At 36.5% G+C, this 20,460-nt stretch overlaps 2 protein-coding genes across 8 annotated transcripts in view; both read left to right on the top strand.

The window, feature by feature from the left end:
• The first annotated feature begins 165 nt into the window (after nucleotides 1-165).
• Nucleotides 166-4,427, top strand: LOC105386627 (valine--tRNA ligase). The gene is made up of 4 exons (XM_011557233.3): nucleotides 166-549; nucleotides 1,054-1,163; nucleotides 1,544-2,034; nucleotides 2,162-4,427. Exons 1-4 carry the CDS (start codon nucleotides 309-311, stop codon nucleotides 4,284-4,286), a joined length of 2,967 nt encoding a protein of 988 aa, XP_011555535.3. The 5' UTR covers nucleotides 166-308; the 3' UTR covers nucleotides 4,287-4,427.
• Nucleotides 4,428-5,644: 1,217 nt separating this feature from the next.
• LOC125488513 (cytohesin-1-like) overlaps nucleotides 5,645-20,460 on the top strand; it is a 79,543-nt gene continuing 64,727 nt past the window's right edge. The window contains exons 1-3 of one of the 7 annotated variants that reach the window (XM_048627110.1): nucleotides 8,597-8,765; nucleotides 9,926-10,145; nucleotides 10,339-10,621. In XM_048627110.1, coding sequence (XP_048483067.1) covers nucleotides 10,409-10,621 — 213 coding nt within the window. In that variant the 5' untranslated portion in view covers nucleotides 8,597-8,765; nucleotides 9,926-10,145; nucleotides 10,339-10,408. Of the gene's footprint in view, nucleotides 5,812-5,941; nucleotides 6,016-8,596; nucleotides 8,900-9,680; nucleotides 10,146-10,338; nucleotides 10,622-20,460 lie in introns of those variants that run through there. The other 6 variants (XM_048627108.1, XM_048627109.1, XM_048627111.1 and 3 more) reach the window with 6 other exon arrangements.

Genomic DNA, 20,460 nt, shown 5'->3' with positions numbered 1-20,460 from the left:
GCCCTCAGAACAATCTGTCAAAGTTAGTCTGTGATGCTTGCTACGGCTGCGCTGCGCTTGTTATCGAGTATTTTTTCTGAGCATCAAATAGTACACAGAGTAGCAATGAAAATGTCAAATGTCAGCCGAAGCGGTCAAACTTGACAGTTTAGTTGACAAACTTCTTTCATTCAAAAACAAACTCAAAGTTTTGCTCGATTTTCTTCACTTTATTTATTTCTAAATGCTTTATTAATATGTTTTACTGACTGAACTAGGTATTTCCAAATAAACCACCCACATAGAGGTATTCCCTAAATTATATAATCATGAACGTGGCTTGCAAGTACCGTGTTCCCAGTAATATTCAACGCAGGATTGTTCATAGTTCCGCAAGAAAAGTGTTCAAAGATGATTTACGTGCCGCAGCTTATAAACCTGAATTAGTTGAAAAAAATAGTTACGATAAATGGTGTAAAGAAGAGCGTTTCAATGCCGCAATTAACAACGAAAAGCCTGTGTTCAGTATGGTACTTCCCCCGCCGAACATTACCGGAAAACTTCACTTGGGTTTGTTTGTTTTTGTAAATAAATATATTCAATAAATAGACAGATTTCATAATAAATTATAGCATTAACCTTATTTTTATGAATAAATAAACTAGTAAAGGGAGGTTTCATTTATAATAAGTACCTACTTAATTGTTGTTGCATAACCTAAAACTCTTTAGCTTCATATTATGTTATACTCTTTTATATTCATATTATGATACTTTAGTGTCTAGTCTAGTTTATATCCTAGAAACCATAACATCATTCATCTAGTTTTCATAATTAATTCTGTACTTGACAAATTCATTTTAAACTCAGGTTATAAGGTTTGACAAATTTTACTGCATATTCTGTTAAACTGTAGGTTTTGATCAATTAATAAATAAATATGGATGGATTGCATCTAATGCTTTCAATTTAATGCAAACTAAAATAAGTTATAAATAAGATATATTAAAATATTAAGTGAAGCAATTTGTAGGTTTTTTATATCAAACTTATGATTTTTTATAATAATTTCAGGTCATGCACTAGCTTGTACGATTCAGGATGTTATAGTAAGAAGTAAGAGGTCTATGGGACAAAATGTTATGTGGTTGCCTGGCACAGACCATGCTGGCATTGCTACTCAGGTGGGTTGGGTCTAAGTTGCACTACAATTTTTTTTGGGTGACTTGCACCTAACATAATATATAAACAAAATTAAATTTATTACTCTCTTGCTTTGACAGTATAGAATAGAATAGAAAACATTATTCAACACATAAACAGCAAAATTATCAATGCACATTACAATTAAACATTTAATCTAATCTAATGTTAGTAATTAAAATTTAGAAAATATTTAGTACAGCAATAGATTTAATTTCCTTTAAATGCTTAGTCTTTAGACTAGTAATATTCATAATTTGGTTTCCATAAAACAATGGATACAACTGTTTTATACTGTCTTTTATATGTATAACATGGGACATTTTGTAATATATTTTAATCAGTGTTTTCTCATTTGCAGGGAGTTGTTGAAAAATATTTGCAATCAAAACAGAATTTGACAAGACAAGATCTAGGAAGAGAAAAATTCGTACAGGAAGTGTGGAAATGGAAGGATCTACATGGTGACGCCATTTGCAAACAACTCAGAACCCTTGGGTGCAGCTTAGACTGGTCCCGACAAATGTTCACGATGGACCCACGTCACACAAATGCTGTCAACCATGCATTTATTGAACTTTTCAAAAAAGGACTGATCTATAGAAAGAAATCTCTAATAAACTGGTGCAACAAATTGCAATCCACAGTATCAGATATTGAAGTTGATAAAGTGGAGTTGGAAGGACCAACAGAAATAACAGTGTCTGGGTACGAGAAGCCAGTGAAATTCGGATTGATCTACAATTTTGCGTACAAAGTAACGGGTTCCGATGAAGAGCTAGTTGTGGCCACCACCATGCCAGAGACGATGCTCGGAGACACTGCAGTCGCTGTGCATCCTGATGACCAGAGGTAACTTTACCATTATTTTAATTACAGTTTTCTGCTTAATGGGGCGAAAACAGCGCTATGAGTTTATATGTATAGAATTGTTTTCTTCCAGTCACTTAATAAATGTGGTCATGTTTTTATTTCACAGATATCACCATTTGCGAGGAAAAACTGTGACTCATCCTTTCTCAAACAAAAATATTCCTATCATATTTGATAAATTTGTTGATATGGAATTTGGTACGGGCGCAGTTAAAATAACCCCAGCGCACAGTAAAATAGACTATGACGTTGGTAAACACCACAATCTACCACTGCATCAAGTCATTAATGAGCATGGCCAAATGATAAACTCTGGAATCTTCGACAATATGAAAAGGTATGATTGCCGCGAAACATTATTGCAGAAACTTGGGGAACTTGGATTATTAAGAAATGTGACTTCACATAAAATGAGCTTGCCAGTTTGCAGTAGAAGTGGTGATGTCATATATAATCTACCCAAAGAACAGTGGTTTCTTTCATGTAAAAAAATAAACAAGAAAGCAGAAGAACTAGTTAAAAGTGGTAAACTAAAAATAAAGCCAGAGAAGTTCACAAAGAATTGGCTCGACTGGACTGGGGATGGAAGGGATTGGTGCATATCGAGGCAGCTGTGGTGGGGGCACCAAATACCAGCATACAGATGCAAAGCCGATAAGGATGTAGTTTGGATTGCCGACATTGATGAAAACGAAGCCAAAGATAAAGCGGCAGTTATCCTGAGGACATTGCCTGAAAATATTCAAGCTGAAAGAGATAGTGATGTACTCGATACATGGTTTTCATCAGGAATCTATCCATTTGCGTCTTTAGGTTGGCCTGATCTTCACAGTAAAGATTATCAGAAATTTTATCCTTTGAGTTTAATGGCCACTGGGCATGATATCTTGGGATTTTGGGTGCACAGAATGGTTATACTTGGACTGGAATTAACAGAGAAATTACCGTTTGAAAATATTTTACTCCATGGAATTGTATGCGACAGCAAGGGGGCGAAAATGTCTAAAAGCAAAGGAAATGTTATTGATCCTCTGGATGTGATAAATGGTATTTCATTAGATGGTCTAAGAAAGAAAACTGAAGAAATGTGTGAGAAAGGGATTCTTACCAAGGATGAGATGGGAAAAGCAAAGGCTTACCATAAATCTAACTTTTCAAACAGCAATGGTATTCCAGAATGTGGAGTAGATGCTCTACGGTTCAGTATTGTGTCTCATGATATCAAATCTCATTTTGTCCATTTCGATGTGGATTTGTGTCATACTAACAAATTATTCGGCAACAAAATTTGGCAAAGTGTGAAGTATACACAGTTGTCTTTTGATAAACTAAAACCGATTGAAGACGAAATAAAGTCCAATGATTTGACCTACTTTGATAGATGGATCTTGAGTCGCCAAGCGAAAATGGTGGATGAAGTGAATTCATCAATGGATGATTACGATTTTCACATTGCTACGAAATCATTGAAAACATTGATCTACAATGAATTTTGCGATGTTTATTTAGAAGCAACTAAACCTGGAATTGATAACCCTAACCCGAAAATAGGATACGCTCATGCACATACCCTATCTGCTGTATTAAATACATCATTACGGTGCTTGGCGCCATTTATGATTTATTTAACTGAAGAACTTATACCGAGAATTCCTGCTTTCGAACATAATATCGTGCATAATTTTAAGGATGGCGGCACGGGACTATTTTCTTTTCCACAATACGAAGATTTTAAACTGTGGCGAAATGCAGAATTGGAAGACCAGGTTCATAAATTGCTGGACACAATATTCCTTGTGCGACAACTTAAAGGTTTTTATGGCATTTCAAACAAAGTTCGTCCAACTGTACATTTAAAATCAACCGATAATACACTGTTAACAGATATTGTTCATAATGGCACAGTTTTCTTGAATCTTACAAGGTGTGGAAAAATTCAGAGTGGTGATAATCATGGTCATAAAAACTTCGTAAGTGCTGTTTTAAACAAGGATACTACAGTGAGTGTAGAATTGGTTGCTGATGATGTTGATAGTGTTATAAAATCAGCAAGAACTAGATTAGAAAAGAAAGTTGCCAAAGCTGAAGAGGCTGTGCTAAAGTATGAGTCAAAATTCGCCAGCGACAAATACCGCAACTCAGTGTCAGAAATAACTCAACATTTGGACAAAGAAAAGTATTTAGATAAAAAATCAGAACTAGAACAATTAAAAAAGCTTATCCAGGCCTGAGTAGAGCGCGAGTATCCTCAGATAGTAATTAAGTATATTAACCATGCAATGCTCCAATGTAACGTATCGTCGTGGTTGTACCTGAAATGTATGTTGATGATATTATTATGATGTAAGTGTACATAAATAATCTAGTCTTTATTTAAAAACAAGAAATACATTTCGCATAAAATAAAAAATAGCTTCTTTTATTTTCAACTCACACGTAACTAATCACACCATAGTGTAGACATTTTACTATCGGTAACATACTCGTATTATTTCATTATCGTAGATACAGATTAAAGTGACAAATTAAAATTGATTTACTTATTACATAAACTTGTGCAAAATTAAAATAAATAAGTACTTACTATTTCAGTCCCGTTGTTAAATAGTACTCTTTGATTTCAGTTTCAAACACTCAGCTATTACAGTACCTACTCAACTCGCCATTCTGAGCTACTTTCGTTTTTACAAAAAAAAAGTGACGTGGAAAAGTGTTTTATTTACCTCAGGCACCCTCAGGGTGGAATTTTGTCAGTTGCTCATTAGACCCATAATAAGAGCATAATAACAATGCTGCAATGCTGAGTCGGGTCCAGAATACCTACGTTCATTAGGCCGGACTAGTGCAGGTGACAAAGTAGAAGTGCAGTATCGGGCATAAATGGTGGCCTCAAAAATGTTACAAACGATCCCATCACCAGCTTTTCCATCTGAAATACAGGAAAAACTCTGTTAAATCCTAGTTCAGATCAGCATTTTAAACTACCTTTAGCATTAAGAGTTGACCTATTATTGTAAATCACATTTAGCATTAAGTATGTATTTTCTGAATAAATATTCTATTGTATCAATGTACTTATACTTAGCACAAATTAAGTATTAGCTATATTTACATGGGCCTATGCCCATATTCTAGTCTATGCCGACATCGGCTCAGGTAAACTCTACATACCCACTTATATTACATTAAAAAACTGTTGGGAGGTCATTCCATTTACATTTCGTATGAGTATAACATGGTATAACGTAAAACTAAAATAATTAATATTTTACTGTTTTCTTGTCAATGAATCCTTATTCTACTGCTTTTAATTCGTTGGCTGTTGGGAGGTCATTCCATTGACAAAAGTTTTTTTTTCTTACTAGTGATGGGCCCGCCGTTATTATTCTGGTGACATAGTACTCTTTGCTGGTGACAGATTCAGATCTTTACAACTTCAATTATTCCGTCAATGAATTGCACACGATTTTCATATGCCTCGGGCTCGGCATACTTGTATTTTAGTTATTTATCTCATGAGGGTCATGACATGGGGTTCAAAAATTCAAAACGATCGATTCAGATTGAATCGTATCGTTGTGTCAAACACTATGTAAATAAATATGGCCGTCGTTATGATGTGATGTTGATGTGAATAATGTTTTGAGTGTTTTTAAATGTTTTATTAGATTTAAGACATGATAAGTGACTTTGAAAATCTGTCCCTTGGAGGAAATAATGCTACGAGTAATCATGGAGATCCATTCACTCATGCCGGTAAGACATAGCACCAAATCTAACATTACACAGTAGACGTAGAACAACAAGTTGTTTTCCAATTATAACTTGACCTCAATGGCTTGATTTTATTACAAGTCTTCTAAGGTTTCCATGCCGTTTGTTTCAGAGCTGACACAAGAGCAACAGAAAGCCTTAATCGACATTCGTCGGAGGAAGACTGAGCTTCTTTTGGAGATACAGGTATGTGAGAAAACAAGCTTTTACAAGAGTCGAGTGGTCTAGGCTCCTTGTCACCTCCTGGTTTATTTATTTATTTATTAAAGATACACCAACAGCATACATATTATTACAATTTTAAAATATACATTGAAAGAAGGTCTTACAATCTGGTTAAAATAACCTGGTGCAAAAGCATCTAAAAAGCCAATGTAACCCTGTATAGTGACAAAAACTAGTGATTGTGTAGCGTCTAGTCATACAGGACTACCAAAATTTAGATTGGAAATGCAGTGAGTATTGTTGTGTAGATATTTTTGTACTTTTTAACTTTTTAAAACAGTAATAAACACTGCTGCACTGAAGATACTCATCCAGGATCTGATTAAGCTTTTATTCACTGTAAGGACTCACTAGATCATAAGAACTCATGTACTTACACAAATCACCATTAAGGAGTAGGCGAGGGTGAGTAGGTTGCACTGCTGCTTCAAACCTTTACCAGTGTCAATGTTACAGCACCATCGGGCAGTGGGCATATTGATATCCTTAAGGCAAGAGGCACTAGTATCACAGGAATCAAACCCCAGATCTTTGTTACTGTACATAAATCTCTGTAACTCGAACAACAACAAAGACATCAAAAACTTCAAGTGATAGATTTCAAAGTATAACATTATTTGGCAAGGTGGATTGTATCCTGTGGGTCCCGGTTGCTGCTTCGGCAGCAGTCGTAAAGCCTAGTCAGAGGCCTTCGGGTGGCTTGAAAACATCTGAAAGTCGGGTTGCCCACTTACCCGACAACTCTCTCAGCACAAGCTTGCTTGTGTTGGGGTCCACCAACCCGCACTTGGCCAGCGTGGTGGACTAGGCCTAAACCCTTCCTTCATTGGAAGGAGACCCGTGCCCCAGCAGTGGGGACGTAATGGGTTGTGGTGATGATGATGATGATGGATTGTATGAATGATAATATGCAATATGTTTTGATTTACTAATATCTAGAGGTTACAATGTTATTATTGTAAATAATTATAATCACTGGGATCTTGGACATAGAGTCTACAGCTATTTCTACTTGCTATTTTCTAGCTCACAATACAATACAATACAATACACTTTATTTGCACCAAGAACAAAAATGACAAAAAACAAAACTTAAGAAATAAAACAGTATAAAGAGGCGGCCTTATTACTTATAACAATCTCTACCAGACAACCTTTGGATGGAATTGAGTCTATATGATTGTGTGGTAGTTGTGTACTCACCTTCTTTGCTTACCATTTAGTGATTTCTATAAACCAATATTCTAGATGTCTAGTGTCTGTCTACACTAACAGATTCATAAGGTTCGTCAAAAGGAAAATATCCTAACTAATATTATAAATGCGAAAGTAACTGTGTCTGTCTGTCTGTGTCTGTCTGTCTGTTACTCTTTCACGCCAAAACTACTGAACGGATTTGAATGAAATTTGGTATACATACGGTCTAGACCCTGGGAAAAAACATAGGCTACTTTTTATCCCGGAAATCCCACGGGAAAACTTTTTAAGGCGAAGCGAAGCGCGCGGGAACAGCTAGTAAGACATAAATATTATATCTTACAACTGCAACTACATTAAAGTTGGTCATAAGGAGCATTTTACTCATATTAAATTAGAAACCTTTTTACCATTAAAACTAATAAATAAGCTAACATACATAAGTAATACATTACTAATAACATTATAATTATGTCTGGACAATAGAGAAAAATACATTACCACATTCATAAAGTTCATCAAAAGGAAAATATACATACACATATCATTATATGTATGTATAGTGTATACTAAATTAAAATAGATTTGGAATATAAAACAATATTGAACGCTATATATAAATTAAAACTAAATTAAAGCTGCATGAATTTAGGAAAATGTATTAATTACTAGGTTTTTCGAACATAATAATGTTTTTAAGTTACCTATGTATTTTATTTTCCGTGCATGAATCTATTCCTTCCAGTGTCGTATTTATAAACTGTTCCTCATATTGTTGATAGTATACAATACATAGTAGAGATGGCCGGCCAACCCTGTATAGTCAGGGACTGACGCCATTTCTTTCGCCATGGTGACAAACCTTATGCCCTGCCACGTGTTTGTCTCCTACAAGTTTCGACCAAGAAGAAAATGCAGTTTACGATATTTATTGTTGGGACTTGGGACATATTTCTCATTGTTATTACAAACTATTGAGTAAAAACCATGCTCCAACAACCCATCAATCCCAAAACCCACAGTCTTATTATTACCAGGAACAAAGCTCCGTAACTGTAACGTATATTTTCAAAAGTCCCATTCATTGTTCCCCTGCATACCGCGCGACCAGGCGGCGCTGGGGGGTCACTCTATATTAAGAAAAATTATGTTTAGGAACGCTGCTGCGCGAGGCACGACTCTATCTTGTTGTATTAAACGTGGCGATTGCATGACAGCTCTCGTTCGTTGTTTTTTCGACAGTATAGAGTAACCCTCCTGCACCCTCGCCGTTTCATTGAGTCGCTCTCTTTCCTACTCGTTGTGACGTAAGCCCGCCGAGTCATAGTGTAGTACGGAGAGTCTCGCCCGGCCGCCGCTCAGTCAGGCATCGCCCGCGGCATCGGCGCTACGCCCGCCGCCGACCGTATTCCCCGGTTCGCGAGTTTGTGTCTCCAAAATCGCCCGGGATCAAAAAACAAGTGACAGTTTAAAAAAACAAAAGTGAATCTAGTGGTTTTCCATCGATTAGTGAGGTTGGTTGCGTGGTTATCAGCAGTGTGGACTGATAAGTCTGATAACAGAGGTTCAGTGGAAATCGAGGATTGTTTTGTCGTCTAAGGATGTGTTTTGGCATGTGGTCTGGGTTCGATTTTTGTCTTTAAACATGGTTTGTTTTCTATCTCTCTATATGTTGTATGTATAAAGCATATAATTATGCGTTATTTGCGTGATTTTCCTGCTGAACTTGCAGTACTTATTGAAGTAAAACTCAGCTTGTATTTTCCTCGAACCGACATGATCTTTCGCAATTTAATTAATTACCTAATTACTTTTTAGTAAATACTTAATACTTACCTGCATCGTTGTTAAATGTTTGTTAAGTAAGTTGATTGATCATGTTAGGTTTAACCTTCACCCTAGCGTTTATTATTTTAAAGGTCTGTTGGCCATGCGATCTCGGTTTAGTGGAAATGAGTTCAAGCGGTGAAGTTAATGTAGCGATATCTTACATTTTAGTAGCCTGTAAATTTAATATATGGCTTACGCATGTGTATGTATAAGAAACAATTTATACACAGGTATGCCAACAGCTGCTTTAGAATTCTAGTAGATGAAATATTTTTTAACAGTATTTACTAACTTACAGTTGTAGTTGGATAGCATTCCTTATCTTGTTATCATTTTATCTTGTAATGTAAATTAACTCTCAGATTCATTAATTTGAACAAATTATCTGGGTTTTTATACAAAGCTATTAGTAATCACTATTTTTTCCTGGTTCGCTAAAAATCCTATCCAAAACAGTTCACTGTCTCCTCATCTCTGACGCAATTCTAACGTTTTCGTATAATAAAAAGATTACGGTATTTTTTATATTATGTGCCTTTATCTCACGATATTTTTTCAGTAATGAGAATCCTAACAACCGTCTGTGTTGCACTCCATAGATAGTCTTGCATCGTTAACTCTAGTCCGAGTTTCTGCCGCACGGAGCGAGTTCGCGAAGCTCGTACAAAGCGCGATTCATCGGACTATCACACTTCCTCCCTCACTTCCTGTGCTGGCCGCAGCTCTGATAACAGCCTGACTCATTGTTTGTTGCAAAACAAACCAACGGTCGCCGTTGCAATCTGAAACTGTTTTCCCACAGCCACATTCTGACACCCCAATACCGTTGAATGAAGCATTTCAGCCAGATAACACGTGTGACGCCGTCGCGCAGAGATAAGTTCGCCGAAGCTAGTTGAGTCGGTGCCAGCGGCGGCGCCCGCGACTATGTTCAGTCGATAGTGCTCCTTAGCGGGACGCGTGTGGAGGCGATGTGCTTGCACATTCGGCTGCTGTGCGGCGCGCTGTGGTGGCCGCTGCTGCAGCGCTGCTCCCGGCCCCCGCCCGATGACGGCTACGACCAGGTGCGTCCAGCGGCCTCACCCACCGCTTTGTGTGTACACTATGCATTCGTTCACCTTGTTTCGCTTTTAGCTCCATTTTGGCAAGTATTCCGGTGTAGGTGACGGCTAAAACTAAATCCATCGGGCGAGCAGTCCTCCATTTCCACTCACGCTTTGTTTTGCGTTTTGGTTCACGTTTGTTTGTTTGCTGTAGGCTCACTAGTTGTGTTGGAGCTGCCGAGTGACAGTAAAGATTGTGATGTGCGTGCGTCGCTGGTGAAGTAATGTTTATAAAGAATGTGGCGGGAGGGGCTGATGAGGAGCGTCGCGGGTCGGTGTCCAACTGGTTCAACTCGCTGCGGCGCGGCGCGCGGCGGCGGCGCGAGGAGCCGGCGGCGGCGCCGGTGCAGGCCTACGGCTCGCTGGGCCGTCGCCGCGACGCGCCGCCCAGGGGCAAGACGCGCTCCGCCTGGGACCTCACCACCGTCTCGCGAATGGTCTGTATCACACACGCACTGCTATCCTTCCACTTGCTACACATCATCTCGCAGCTTTCAACTGAATGGGTGGACGATCTAAGGAGTAGAAGCAGCAACAGTCACATATCCTCACAAGAGGTTGTCAGATAGGTAGCGCTGCTGTAAACAATGCTGATGGTACCGGTATACACGGCACCCTGTTATCGTCTCTACAACTGTGACACAGATAGCTGGAGACCGCACTTGGCGAGCCTCCAAATCCAGTCTGGATCGATCACGCTCTTTCAGCTCGTTACAGTAAACGAGCTAGTTGCAAGACGATGCGCTTTCATTCTATTCAAGGTTACCTATTTGTGTTAGCGTATATTTGTACATAGTAAAAAACATACATATTTATGAATATGTGCACACATAAATAACAAAGAACTTATTTATTATTGACGATATCTATAACGTATATTATCGGTATCGAGCTCTCTGATAACGATTTAGCACGAAACACTTTTACGCCTTGCACGATGTTGATAATGCTTATCATCAATCACCGCAGTGCCATACATCTTTCAATTCAAAGAATCAATCTCTTAACGTTAACTTGTTCTCATTACAAATTGCATGAAGAACATAATTTTGCACACTTTAAATGAGTACGTACTTAGCTAAATGAGTATAAATCAGTGATGCATCCTACATTGAATGGCTTGAACCCTCGTTAGCAGTAAATCATCGTCGCCTGGGCTTGACAGATATATGCCCGTCTGTCCGTAACGCACATAAAATGGACGCAAGGTTTACAAATTGTAAATGAATTCATATTATTATGTATTCATTATTTTGTAAGATTTTTAATTAACTTATTGCGAACACGCGTCGGAAGGCCAAGAATGAGTTTCTAAGCGTCAGAAATTTCCGTCTTATACATATTTACCTAAAGGTATATAAAACACGCAATGTGTATTGTATACGGTACATTGTCCATTAAATTTTCGGTCTCTTTATGATAAGATAATATTTTCAATCTCATCTGAATTAGATCAAAGAAGACCATGGAAGTTCTTAATCCTGATAATCTTATCCAAATCCGAACACAAAACTCGTTATACTCCTTATGGAAATCGAAACTTTTATGAGTTATCGGTGGTAGATTATTTTTAGATTTTCTCCATTAGGTACTTCATCGTTTTATTTTCTTTCCAACAAAATTGCATGTTCCTTTGAAGTTGATAGTTATTTACTGGGTACTCTTCGACATAATAGTAGTTTTCAAACTGTTTCTATTCTTTGCTAGATTTAGAACTATCCAAACATTAACATTACCATATTTTTAGACTATTTTTATAGATTTGCCAGTTCCATAAAAGTTTCCCATTATTTTAAACGATAATACATTATTTTCTGTTTCGAAGAGTCTGAAAATATCGACGATAACGATGTGACTTGGCAACTGAAGTCACACAATGGTCGCTCACGTTTCTCTGCACCTATCAATAACTACGAAGGGTTTATTCTGTGGTGTAATATAATAGTGGCCACTTTACACATCCCTTTGTTTATGCTAGGTTCAGTCTTTGTTTGAGTGCCATTTGCCATATTAAGATTGGCGTTTGCTAATGCCTCTTTGTTATTTCAATATTGTTTTCAGTTTCCTGAACTCCCTTCAAATTTCAATATGCTAGTAAAAATGCTATTCGCTTGTATTATATGGTTTGTCTATTAAAGGTAAAATATTTCTCTGCCTTTTGTAGGTTTTTGGTAAAATATTTATCTTATATGGGTTGTTTTAGTTTTAATAATGTATTTCTTAATGTAACTATTAATAGCCATAGCCAATGACATTATTAATAAATTGTGTTATGATGTTAATAGGTCCATCATTGTTGCCTATATGTTCAGTAGGTACTGACCGTTTGCTTGTTAATGTTACGCTTTGTTTATATACCCTACTAAGAGCACATGTTCAATACGGGAACAATAGAAGACACATGGCAGAGACTGGTACAGTTGTACCGTCTACATCAGATGCCAATGTTATCATAAACTGGGTTCTAGTGTGCCAACAACGTTTGTAGCTAGTGTAAACCACATTGATAGTTGGCACATATACTTGCGTATATGTAGATGATTTCTTCTCAGCCTTTTGTAGTGCAGGGGTGGACATTGCCTAGCATAGAGCACTTCGCTAGCTGAATGAAAACGGAAGCCTTTGACAGACCCTTAATTCAAAAGTAGGTACGTTTTGTAGTAATATAGGGGTAGTTTTTGATTAGAATTTTGCAGCATAATTTTCCAAAGAAAATAACACGCAAGATTCTAAAGAGATTCTTCGGTATTTATGTGCAAGTAGTGGAACGTCGACAATAGTTGCAAGTCGTATGACGCTTTCGGGTCATCGTCTTGAAGTTCAAGTCAACAAAGCAATTCACTTGCAAAGCAAATGCTTTTGCATGCGTACAGCAGTCAGCAGTCTTTCATTGTTTTACAGTGCAATAAATAGTTTGTGGACACATGAGAAAAACACCCTTCTAATCTAAGTAGGAACTTTAAGAAGAAGTTTTAATGTTAAATTTTAATATTCGTACAAGACTTTTATGATCATTATTCGTTATATTTATGGAAATAGCAAACAACGCTTCGTTCTGCCATGTTATTTGTCTCGCAAATATCTCTGGGGGCTTCTTTCAATTCCGATGTTTCGCCGGATTCTTTTTTTACTATACAGCCATGACTGATTGCTGAAGCCGAGTAAGCACTCTGTAATGAAAGAAAAAAATATCTAATTATGATTCAATGACTTGAAAGAAAGTCAGATTTAAAACATTATGATTTGCATTCCTAGTCATTTCCATGTTTATGCTGCTTTGTATCTGCTATTGGGGCAGCTTCATAATGCCTTCAGGTGAATGTTAATTCGATCTGGGATACACTACATATTTAAATGTATGCAATGTAGTAGTCCTTACCACACTGCTTGTACTTAAAGCCTGAGTTACGCGACGCTGGATAAATTGACCTTCACCGAGCATTATTTCTGCACAACACTTTTGGAATTTGCCAGTGCGATCGGGCTGGTATTCAATTTGCACTCGGCAGTGTTTTATAGAATGCATTGACGTGTTCAGGTGGCGTGACCAGGGCCCGGACAACCCTTTCCCGTGAAAAACCCTTTCAATGGGTTATTCATTCAATTGGCTTTATTGTAAAACCACTTACCCAAACCAAATGGTTACCACTTCAAACCCTATGATCAGGTTAATTCGTTCATTGCATAACCCAGTTAATTTGGTAACCCAGCTCATTTGGTAACCCTTTACAAAGAGGTTTTAAAACCCTTTACGAAGTGTTTTTAAAACCCTATCACGAAGTGTTTTTAAAACCCTATGACAAAGGGTTTTGAACCGCTATTGTTTGCTATTGCAAAATAGTCCTTCCTTCTAAGAATACAAGTACTTTTTTTTAAAACTTGTCATCAAATGAGTTGTCATTCTACAAATCTCGACATCAGAACCATGAGGGGCAATGTCCATTTTTGAAACTTTTCAGTAGGGCCAAAATAAACTTTTACCTAAGTATAAAACTGGTATTTTATACTTAGATAAAAATATCTTTATTGGTTAAGTTGTGTTATTCAATGTCATCAAGCTGATATAACATCGGATCCAACCCTTATACAGGGTGTTGCAAAAAGGGTTAAGCCGAAACCTATATGTGCAGCATGTTCTATCTATTCTAAAAACAGAATTTCGAAATTCGAAAAAAAAAGCATTCTTTATAGTAAAGTCACGTGACTAACAACGTTTTTATGGAAAATGATTTTTTTTTCGCGAATTTGAAATTCTGACTTTATTTTAAGGTCTCAGTATGTCGCAGCCAGATTGTATAATCCGCCGTATTACATTACGGCTAGCTGCATAACAAGACAGGGCCGATTTGTAATGCGGCGGATCAACGTTTAGCCGTAATGAATACGGCTGCATGAAAATGCGCCGGATTGTATTAGACATCATACGTCATTCAATACGTCGGGCAGTTATAATACTTATAATAATATATTAATAATAATAATATGTGGGGACATCTCAGACACGGCCATCCGACCTCAAGCTAAGCAAAGCCTGTGTTATGGGTATCGGACAGCTGATATATCTACACAAATACATAGATAGATACATATTAAATATATGTAAATATAAATATCAACACCCAAGACCCGAGTACAAATATCTGTCTTTAAACAAATATCTGCCTCAGCCGAGAATCAAACCCGGGACCTTCGTAATAGTAGTCAGGGCCACTAAACACTACGCCATTCGACAGCCGTTCGTTATGTAATACGGCGAGAGATTAGCCGCCGCTTTGAATGATTTTAGTTTAATTTTTTACACTCGTGGCGCTGCTTGACATAACAACAACAATGGCGTTGGATACAGATATTTGATGATGATTAAAACGAAGAAATACAAACAAATCGTTTATTTGGTGCTAAAGTAAAGTTACACACTAATGCCTCTTATCTCTAGTCCTTACACTAGGATTTCCTGTGTTGTAAATCGTGTTAAAGATGTTAGTAAACGGTGACTTCAGGAACAATTTTCAAAATAAACAAAATAAATAATGATGATGAAAATGAAGAACAATAATTCCGAAGATCCTGCAATCCGAGTAGTACCTATACCTACCTATGGAACAGTATTTTCATACTTAAATGGAAGTACGTAAGATAGATTTACTCTATTACTGTTACAAAATGGTTTTTAAACTACCGATACCACAAAATTCCTTCAGCTGTAATGTAATTCTTATTATGGACATGGTCAACATACAATTCCAGTTGTAGTGCGATGCGGCTAAACGTGGGCCGCCGTATTGAAGAACGTGAAGAAATGACAATCCGGCTAAACGTTGATCCACCGCATTACAATACAATTAGACGATGATTTCCGTCACCGTAAGAGCAGTGATCTGCAAATTTTCCAATATTCTGAACATATATAATGACGTAAAATTTTTTGTTAAATTTTGTGTTACACCCTTTTATACTGTGGGCTATGTTGGATACATTGACGTTACCTCGGTATGCATATTTAGAATGAATTTTATCAGTGAAAAATGATAATTATATCACTTGGTACCTACATTCTATCTCAAGCTTTTATGTTTACACAAAAAACGGATACATTAAAATAAAGTTATTTTAAAGGACTCAAATATAATTTATTAAAAATATTAGAGAAGGTATTTCCCATTAACCTATAACTATAAACCTCGCCGAGTAGGTATAACTGCAGCCTAATACCTACTACACATGAAGTTTCAGACGACCGAATGGCGTAGTGGTTAGTGACCCTGACTACTGAGCCGAAGGTCCCGGGTTCGATTCCCGGCTGGGGCAGATATTTGTTTCAAGACAGATATTTGTACTCGGGTCTTGGGTGTTGATATTTATATTTAGTATCTATCTATCTATGTATTTGTGTAGATTATATCAGCTGTCCGACACCCATAACACAGGTTCTGCCTAGCTTGGGGTCGGATGGCCGTGTGTGAGATGTCCCCACATATTTATTTATTTATTTATGAAGAGGAAAATCAGAAACGACGACCGAATGGCGTAGTGGTTAGTGACCCTGACTACTGAGCCGAAGGTCCCGGGTTCGATTCCCGGCTGGGGCAGATATTTGTTTAAAGACAGATATTTGTACTCGGGTCTTGGGTGTTGATATTTATATTTAGTATCTATCTATCTATGTATTTGTGTAGATATATCAGCTGTCCGACACCCATAACACAGGTTCTGCCTAGCTTGGGGTCGGATGGCCGTGTGTGAGATGTCCCCACATATTTATTTATAGAAACTCCGCATTTGTAAATTAATTAGTAAGCAATGTAAGAAACAGCAGCACTCAATTCGATCACCCATATTATTATTTTATTGAAATAAAAAATATAAACTCGAATATTGGTGCTACGCAACACATAGGACTGAACCACAACTGAAAATAAATAGGGAGTTACCTAAATCATGTATCGGTCTACGGGCTGACTGGATTGACCACTAATAAAGTTCCACCCTGCTCAACATGCAAAAACACAAATAATGTAAACTCTGAAATACTCAATTGTCAAATCAAAACAAAAATATATATACGATGGCACGTCACAGTATAATATCCGAGTCTACCCGAGTGCCCCGCGAAGACAGAGCCGAGCCGAGAGCTCGAGCTGAGAGTTCGAACCGAGAGTTCGAACCGATAGGGTTTATTTGAACCCTAATGAACGACTTAAGTAAACCCTCTATATGTCATCTACAAAAACACTTTCTTGGGGTAACCAAAGTCTTGAAAGGGTTTGGTAACCAAATTAGTTCGGGTTTTAGTGAAAATGGTTTGATTAATTAAACCCTATCAAAAAACCCTATCAAAAACCCTCTAAGGGGTTACCGGGCCGGGCCCTGGGCGTGACTCAGGGATAAAAGCCGATATAAAAGCACCGACCATGCATGACTCCCTGCTCTCTTTATTCGTTCCTGTCTGTAGTCTATTGTAGACTGCAGCTCTACACTTGGACACTTAGGTTTATACTGTTCAAATCTTAAATACTTAACAATTTTTTATGCATTTATTTTATGACAATTTTTAAAGTAAATTTGTATGTTCAATTAATAGGGAATATGCAAGAGGTTCAAATAAAGGTCAAATATTATTAATAATAAACTTTGTTATTTCATAACTACGCCTCCATCAATATTAAAGATTATAATTTATTTTTGAGCAAGTAAATGTAGTTGAAAAGTACAAAAAAACTTCGGTAAATTCTAACTTCAGAGAAACGTCACCTATTTTCTTAGGGCGGATGTGACGTCAAAATTCTTTATATATCAATCTCAGAATAATAACTTATTTGCGTTTACGGCGGAAGTTAAATAAATGTCAAGTGTAAACAAAGAAATGTTAATGTCACCGAGTGTTTGTGATGCTCGTTGTGATCAGATACGATGGATCACATAAACATTCTTCCAATAGATCATAGCCTCCTATAACCTCTCCACTTCTTGTTTGATATGCTTGTTTGTTTGCAAAGTTTAGGACTTTTTATATTTTTTGTTGGTAGTGTATGGGCTGCCACTAGTTGTTCTTTTGTAATGAGGCGTAAACAGCCATTCGCTAGTCAACGAGCCACTCAAATATGCTTCATATTGCAACACAATAAAATTAAATTAGTATTGTAAGTATTATGACATGAACATGACACAAGTTGCTCTTTCTACTTTTAGGTTATAATGGCAGTCGTTAGTATATTTCAAAAGTTGTTATTTTTTTCTAAATTAAGTTATGGAAGAATTCTCGTAATCTGAAGAACTGGACACATTAAATTTATTACGCAGTATGAATGAGTAAACTGTGGCCAGCTGTGGAAAAGTTTTTATTATAAATAAAAGATAATATGTATGTTATACGTTATTATTTTTGTAGAATTAAATTCGGGGATAATCATGTAGCATGTGAAAGAAAACATCGTTAGGAAACCTCAATATTTAGATTAAGCACATTTAGATATGTGAACCCACCAATCCGCAGTGGACCAGCGTGGTGGGAAATGGTCCAAGCTTAGGAAGGGGGTTTAGACCTTTGAGATATGCACAATGGTTCCATTCAAGAGAGCCAGGTGCAGGTTCTTACACCCCCACAGATAATAGAATAGAATGACCCACTAACCCTAGCCTCTCTTACTGAGAACCAAAGTTACAGTAAGTACTTACATACAATACAAATATTACTTTATATTCATATTGCCATAATAGCGTAATATTGTGTACAAAGGTCCTCTGGTTTGCGCGCTCCCATTTCAAAAGAGCTACTAATAGCTATTTACGAGCTCCTATTACAAAACAGCCACTGGTCACACTTTATTACCATTACAAAACAGCCACTGATCACACTTTATACACTTCCTTTTTCGTTTGTTACCATGACAACATTGGTTTGTTGAAAATACAAAAGTACTCTGTGATTACTTGATTAGGTAAAAAATCTATGCCGACTGACGGGACTCATTATTCTGAGCCGTGAAATTAAAAGATTATGACGTCACACCAGCCCGCCATCCTGACGGGAATTTCAAAGTGGTCGTGATGGTTGTAATTTTTTAACTTTCTTTAAAATACCTGAAATTACTTATTTTAGCGTTGATTTTTTTTTTACTATAATAAAGTGATGTAAAACTATCCAATAAAAATATTTAAAAAATGTATGCATATTCCCTATTACCTTTCCGGATATGCTTGTTGATTACAAAACTTGGTCCGGTTAAATCGTTTATGGCGAATGTTGGTAATAATGTTGCTAATTGATAGTCTCGTTTAAGACTTTTAGCATCAATCCACTTTTAACGTTATAAAAATATTGCGAAAGTTGAACAAGATTTTAGGGACATTATAATGAAGTACTAAACGTTGACAAGTTTTAGAATAGAATAGAATATAATAGAATGCTTTATTTGGGTAAAACGTGGTATAACATAGATGTCAATTTTATAAGTTACCTCTAATTATTATCAGATTTAAAATTGATTCCACAATCTAAATTTTGGTTGACCACACTATTCTTGTTTAGTAAGATTATCTTCTATCTCCAAATATAATTCGTTGAAGTGAAATTTCTGTATACATTTCACTCAATCGTGTTTGTAAAACCCAAGGATGCCAGTTCCATATATCTATCAGTTTTGTTTCCTGTTTTGCAAAAATATGGCCTCCAGTGCGACCTCAATTTTCTTAAGATGTTTAGTGTCTGTTTATCTTATAATATTTTTTTATACACATAATTATAGGAGTACCCAAGCTTATTTCAATACATACGTATTATATGTTATGTATATCGAATGCTTGGTCACAGGTTATTCTTCATATAAAATAATTATTTAATTTGTGTCTATCCACACCAGATGTCTTTAGCGCTGGTTATTTATTTACTGTAAATTTGACTAAATAGTTACATTTTAATGAACTTTGTTTCATCATCTATATTTTGTTTGCTGAGTCAAAATCAGAGACATTGTTTCTATTCGGATTATTGGCTAGTTGACTCATTACGATAATGACTGTTTATTGTTCTACTTCTACTTATTTATCTTTTTCTTTCCTTGCTTAAGCATAATTAGTTACATAAATATTCAAATTCTTTGTGTGTATGACTCTATGTTCTATATCAGACAAACCTTTTTATTTTGTTGCATGTCTTTGTTACGTAATATTTATCTAATAATTAGCTTATATTTTTATTTTTCATAATGTAATAATTATCAATACATTGTGTTTCTTTGTTTATTCTAGAACCTAAGTCTAACTCTAAAGCCTCGTATTCACTAGGCGACAAATTGTCGCAGAACCTGTCTATACCTGGATCTTTTATTCGACGGAATTCTGACAGTTATCTACTTTTGACATGTCAGAGATCACAAACCTTTTTTGGCTGAGCCCTTTTTTCAATACGAGTCTGGAGGGCCACTACCAAAATCAAACGAACGAACGAACAAGAGCTCGGCTCTATCTCGTTGTATTAAGCGTGCCGATTGCGTGACAATTCTTGTTCGTTCGTTCGTCGATTTAGAGAGTGACCCCCCTGAACATCTAAGTCTAAACTACTCTATACATTTTATTTGTTAGTGAATGTACCTGTATCCATTTTATTAAGTGCGGCGCTCCAAATTTAAAGGGGATATACCTACGGTGAGTAATAATTACGTCCCTTTACATCACAAAAATAATATACTTAATTAAAGTATAAATTAATAAATGAAGAAAAAATATAATTGATTATTAAAATATCTAATCGATTATTAAATAATAATAAGAGCGGTGG

Source organism: Plutella xylostella, chromosome 17, assembly GCF_932276165.1.
Source record: "Plutella xylostella chromosome 17, ilPluXylo3.1, whole genome shotgun sequence".
Lineage (NCBI taxonomy): Eukaryota > Metazoa > Arthropoda > Insecta > Lepidoptera > Plutellidae > Plutella > Plutella xylostella.
This window is presented reverse-complemented; position numbering and strand designations above follow the sequence as displayed.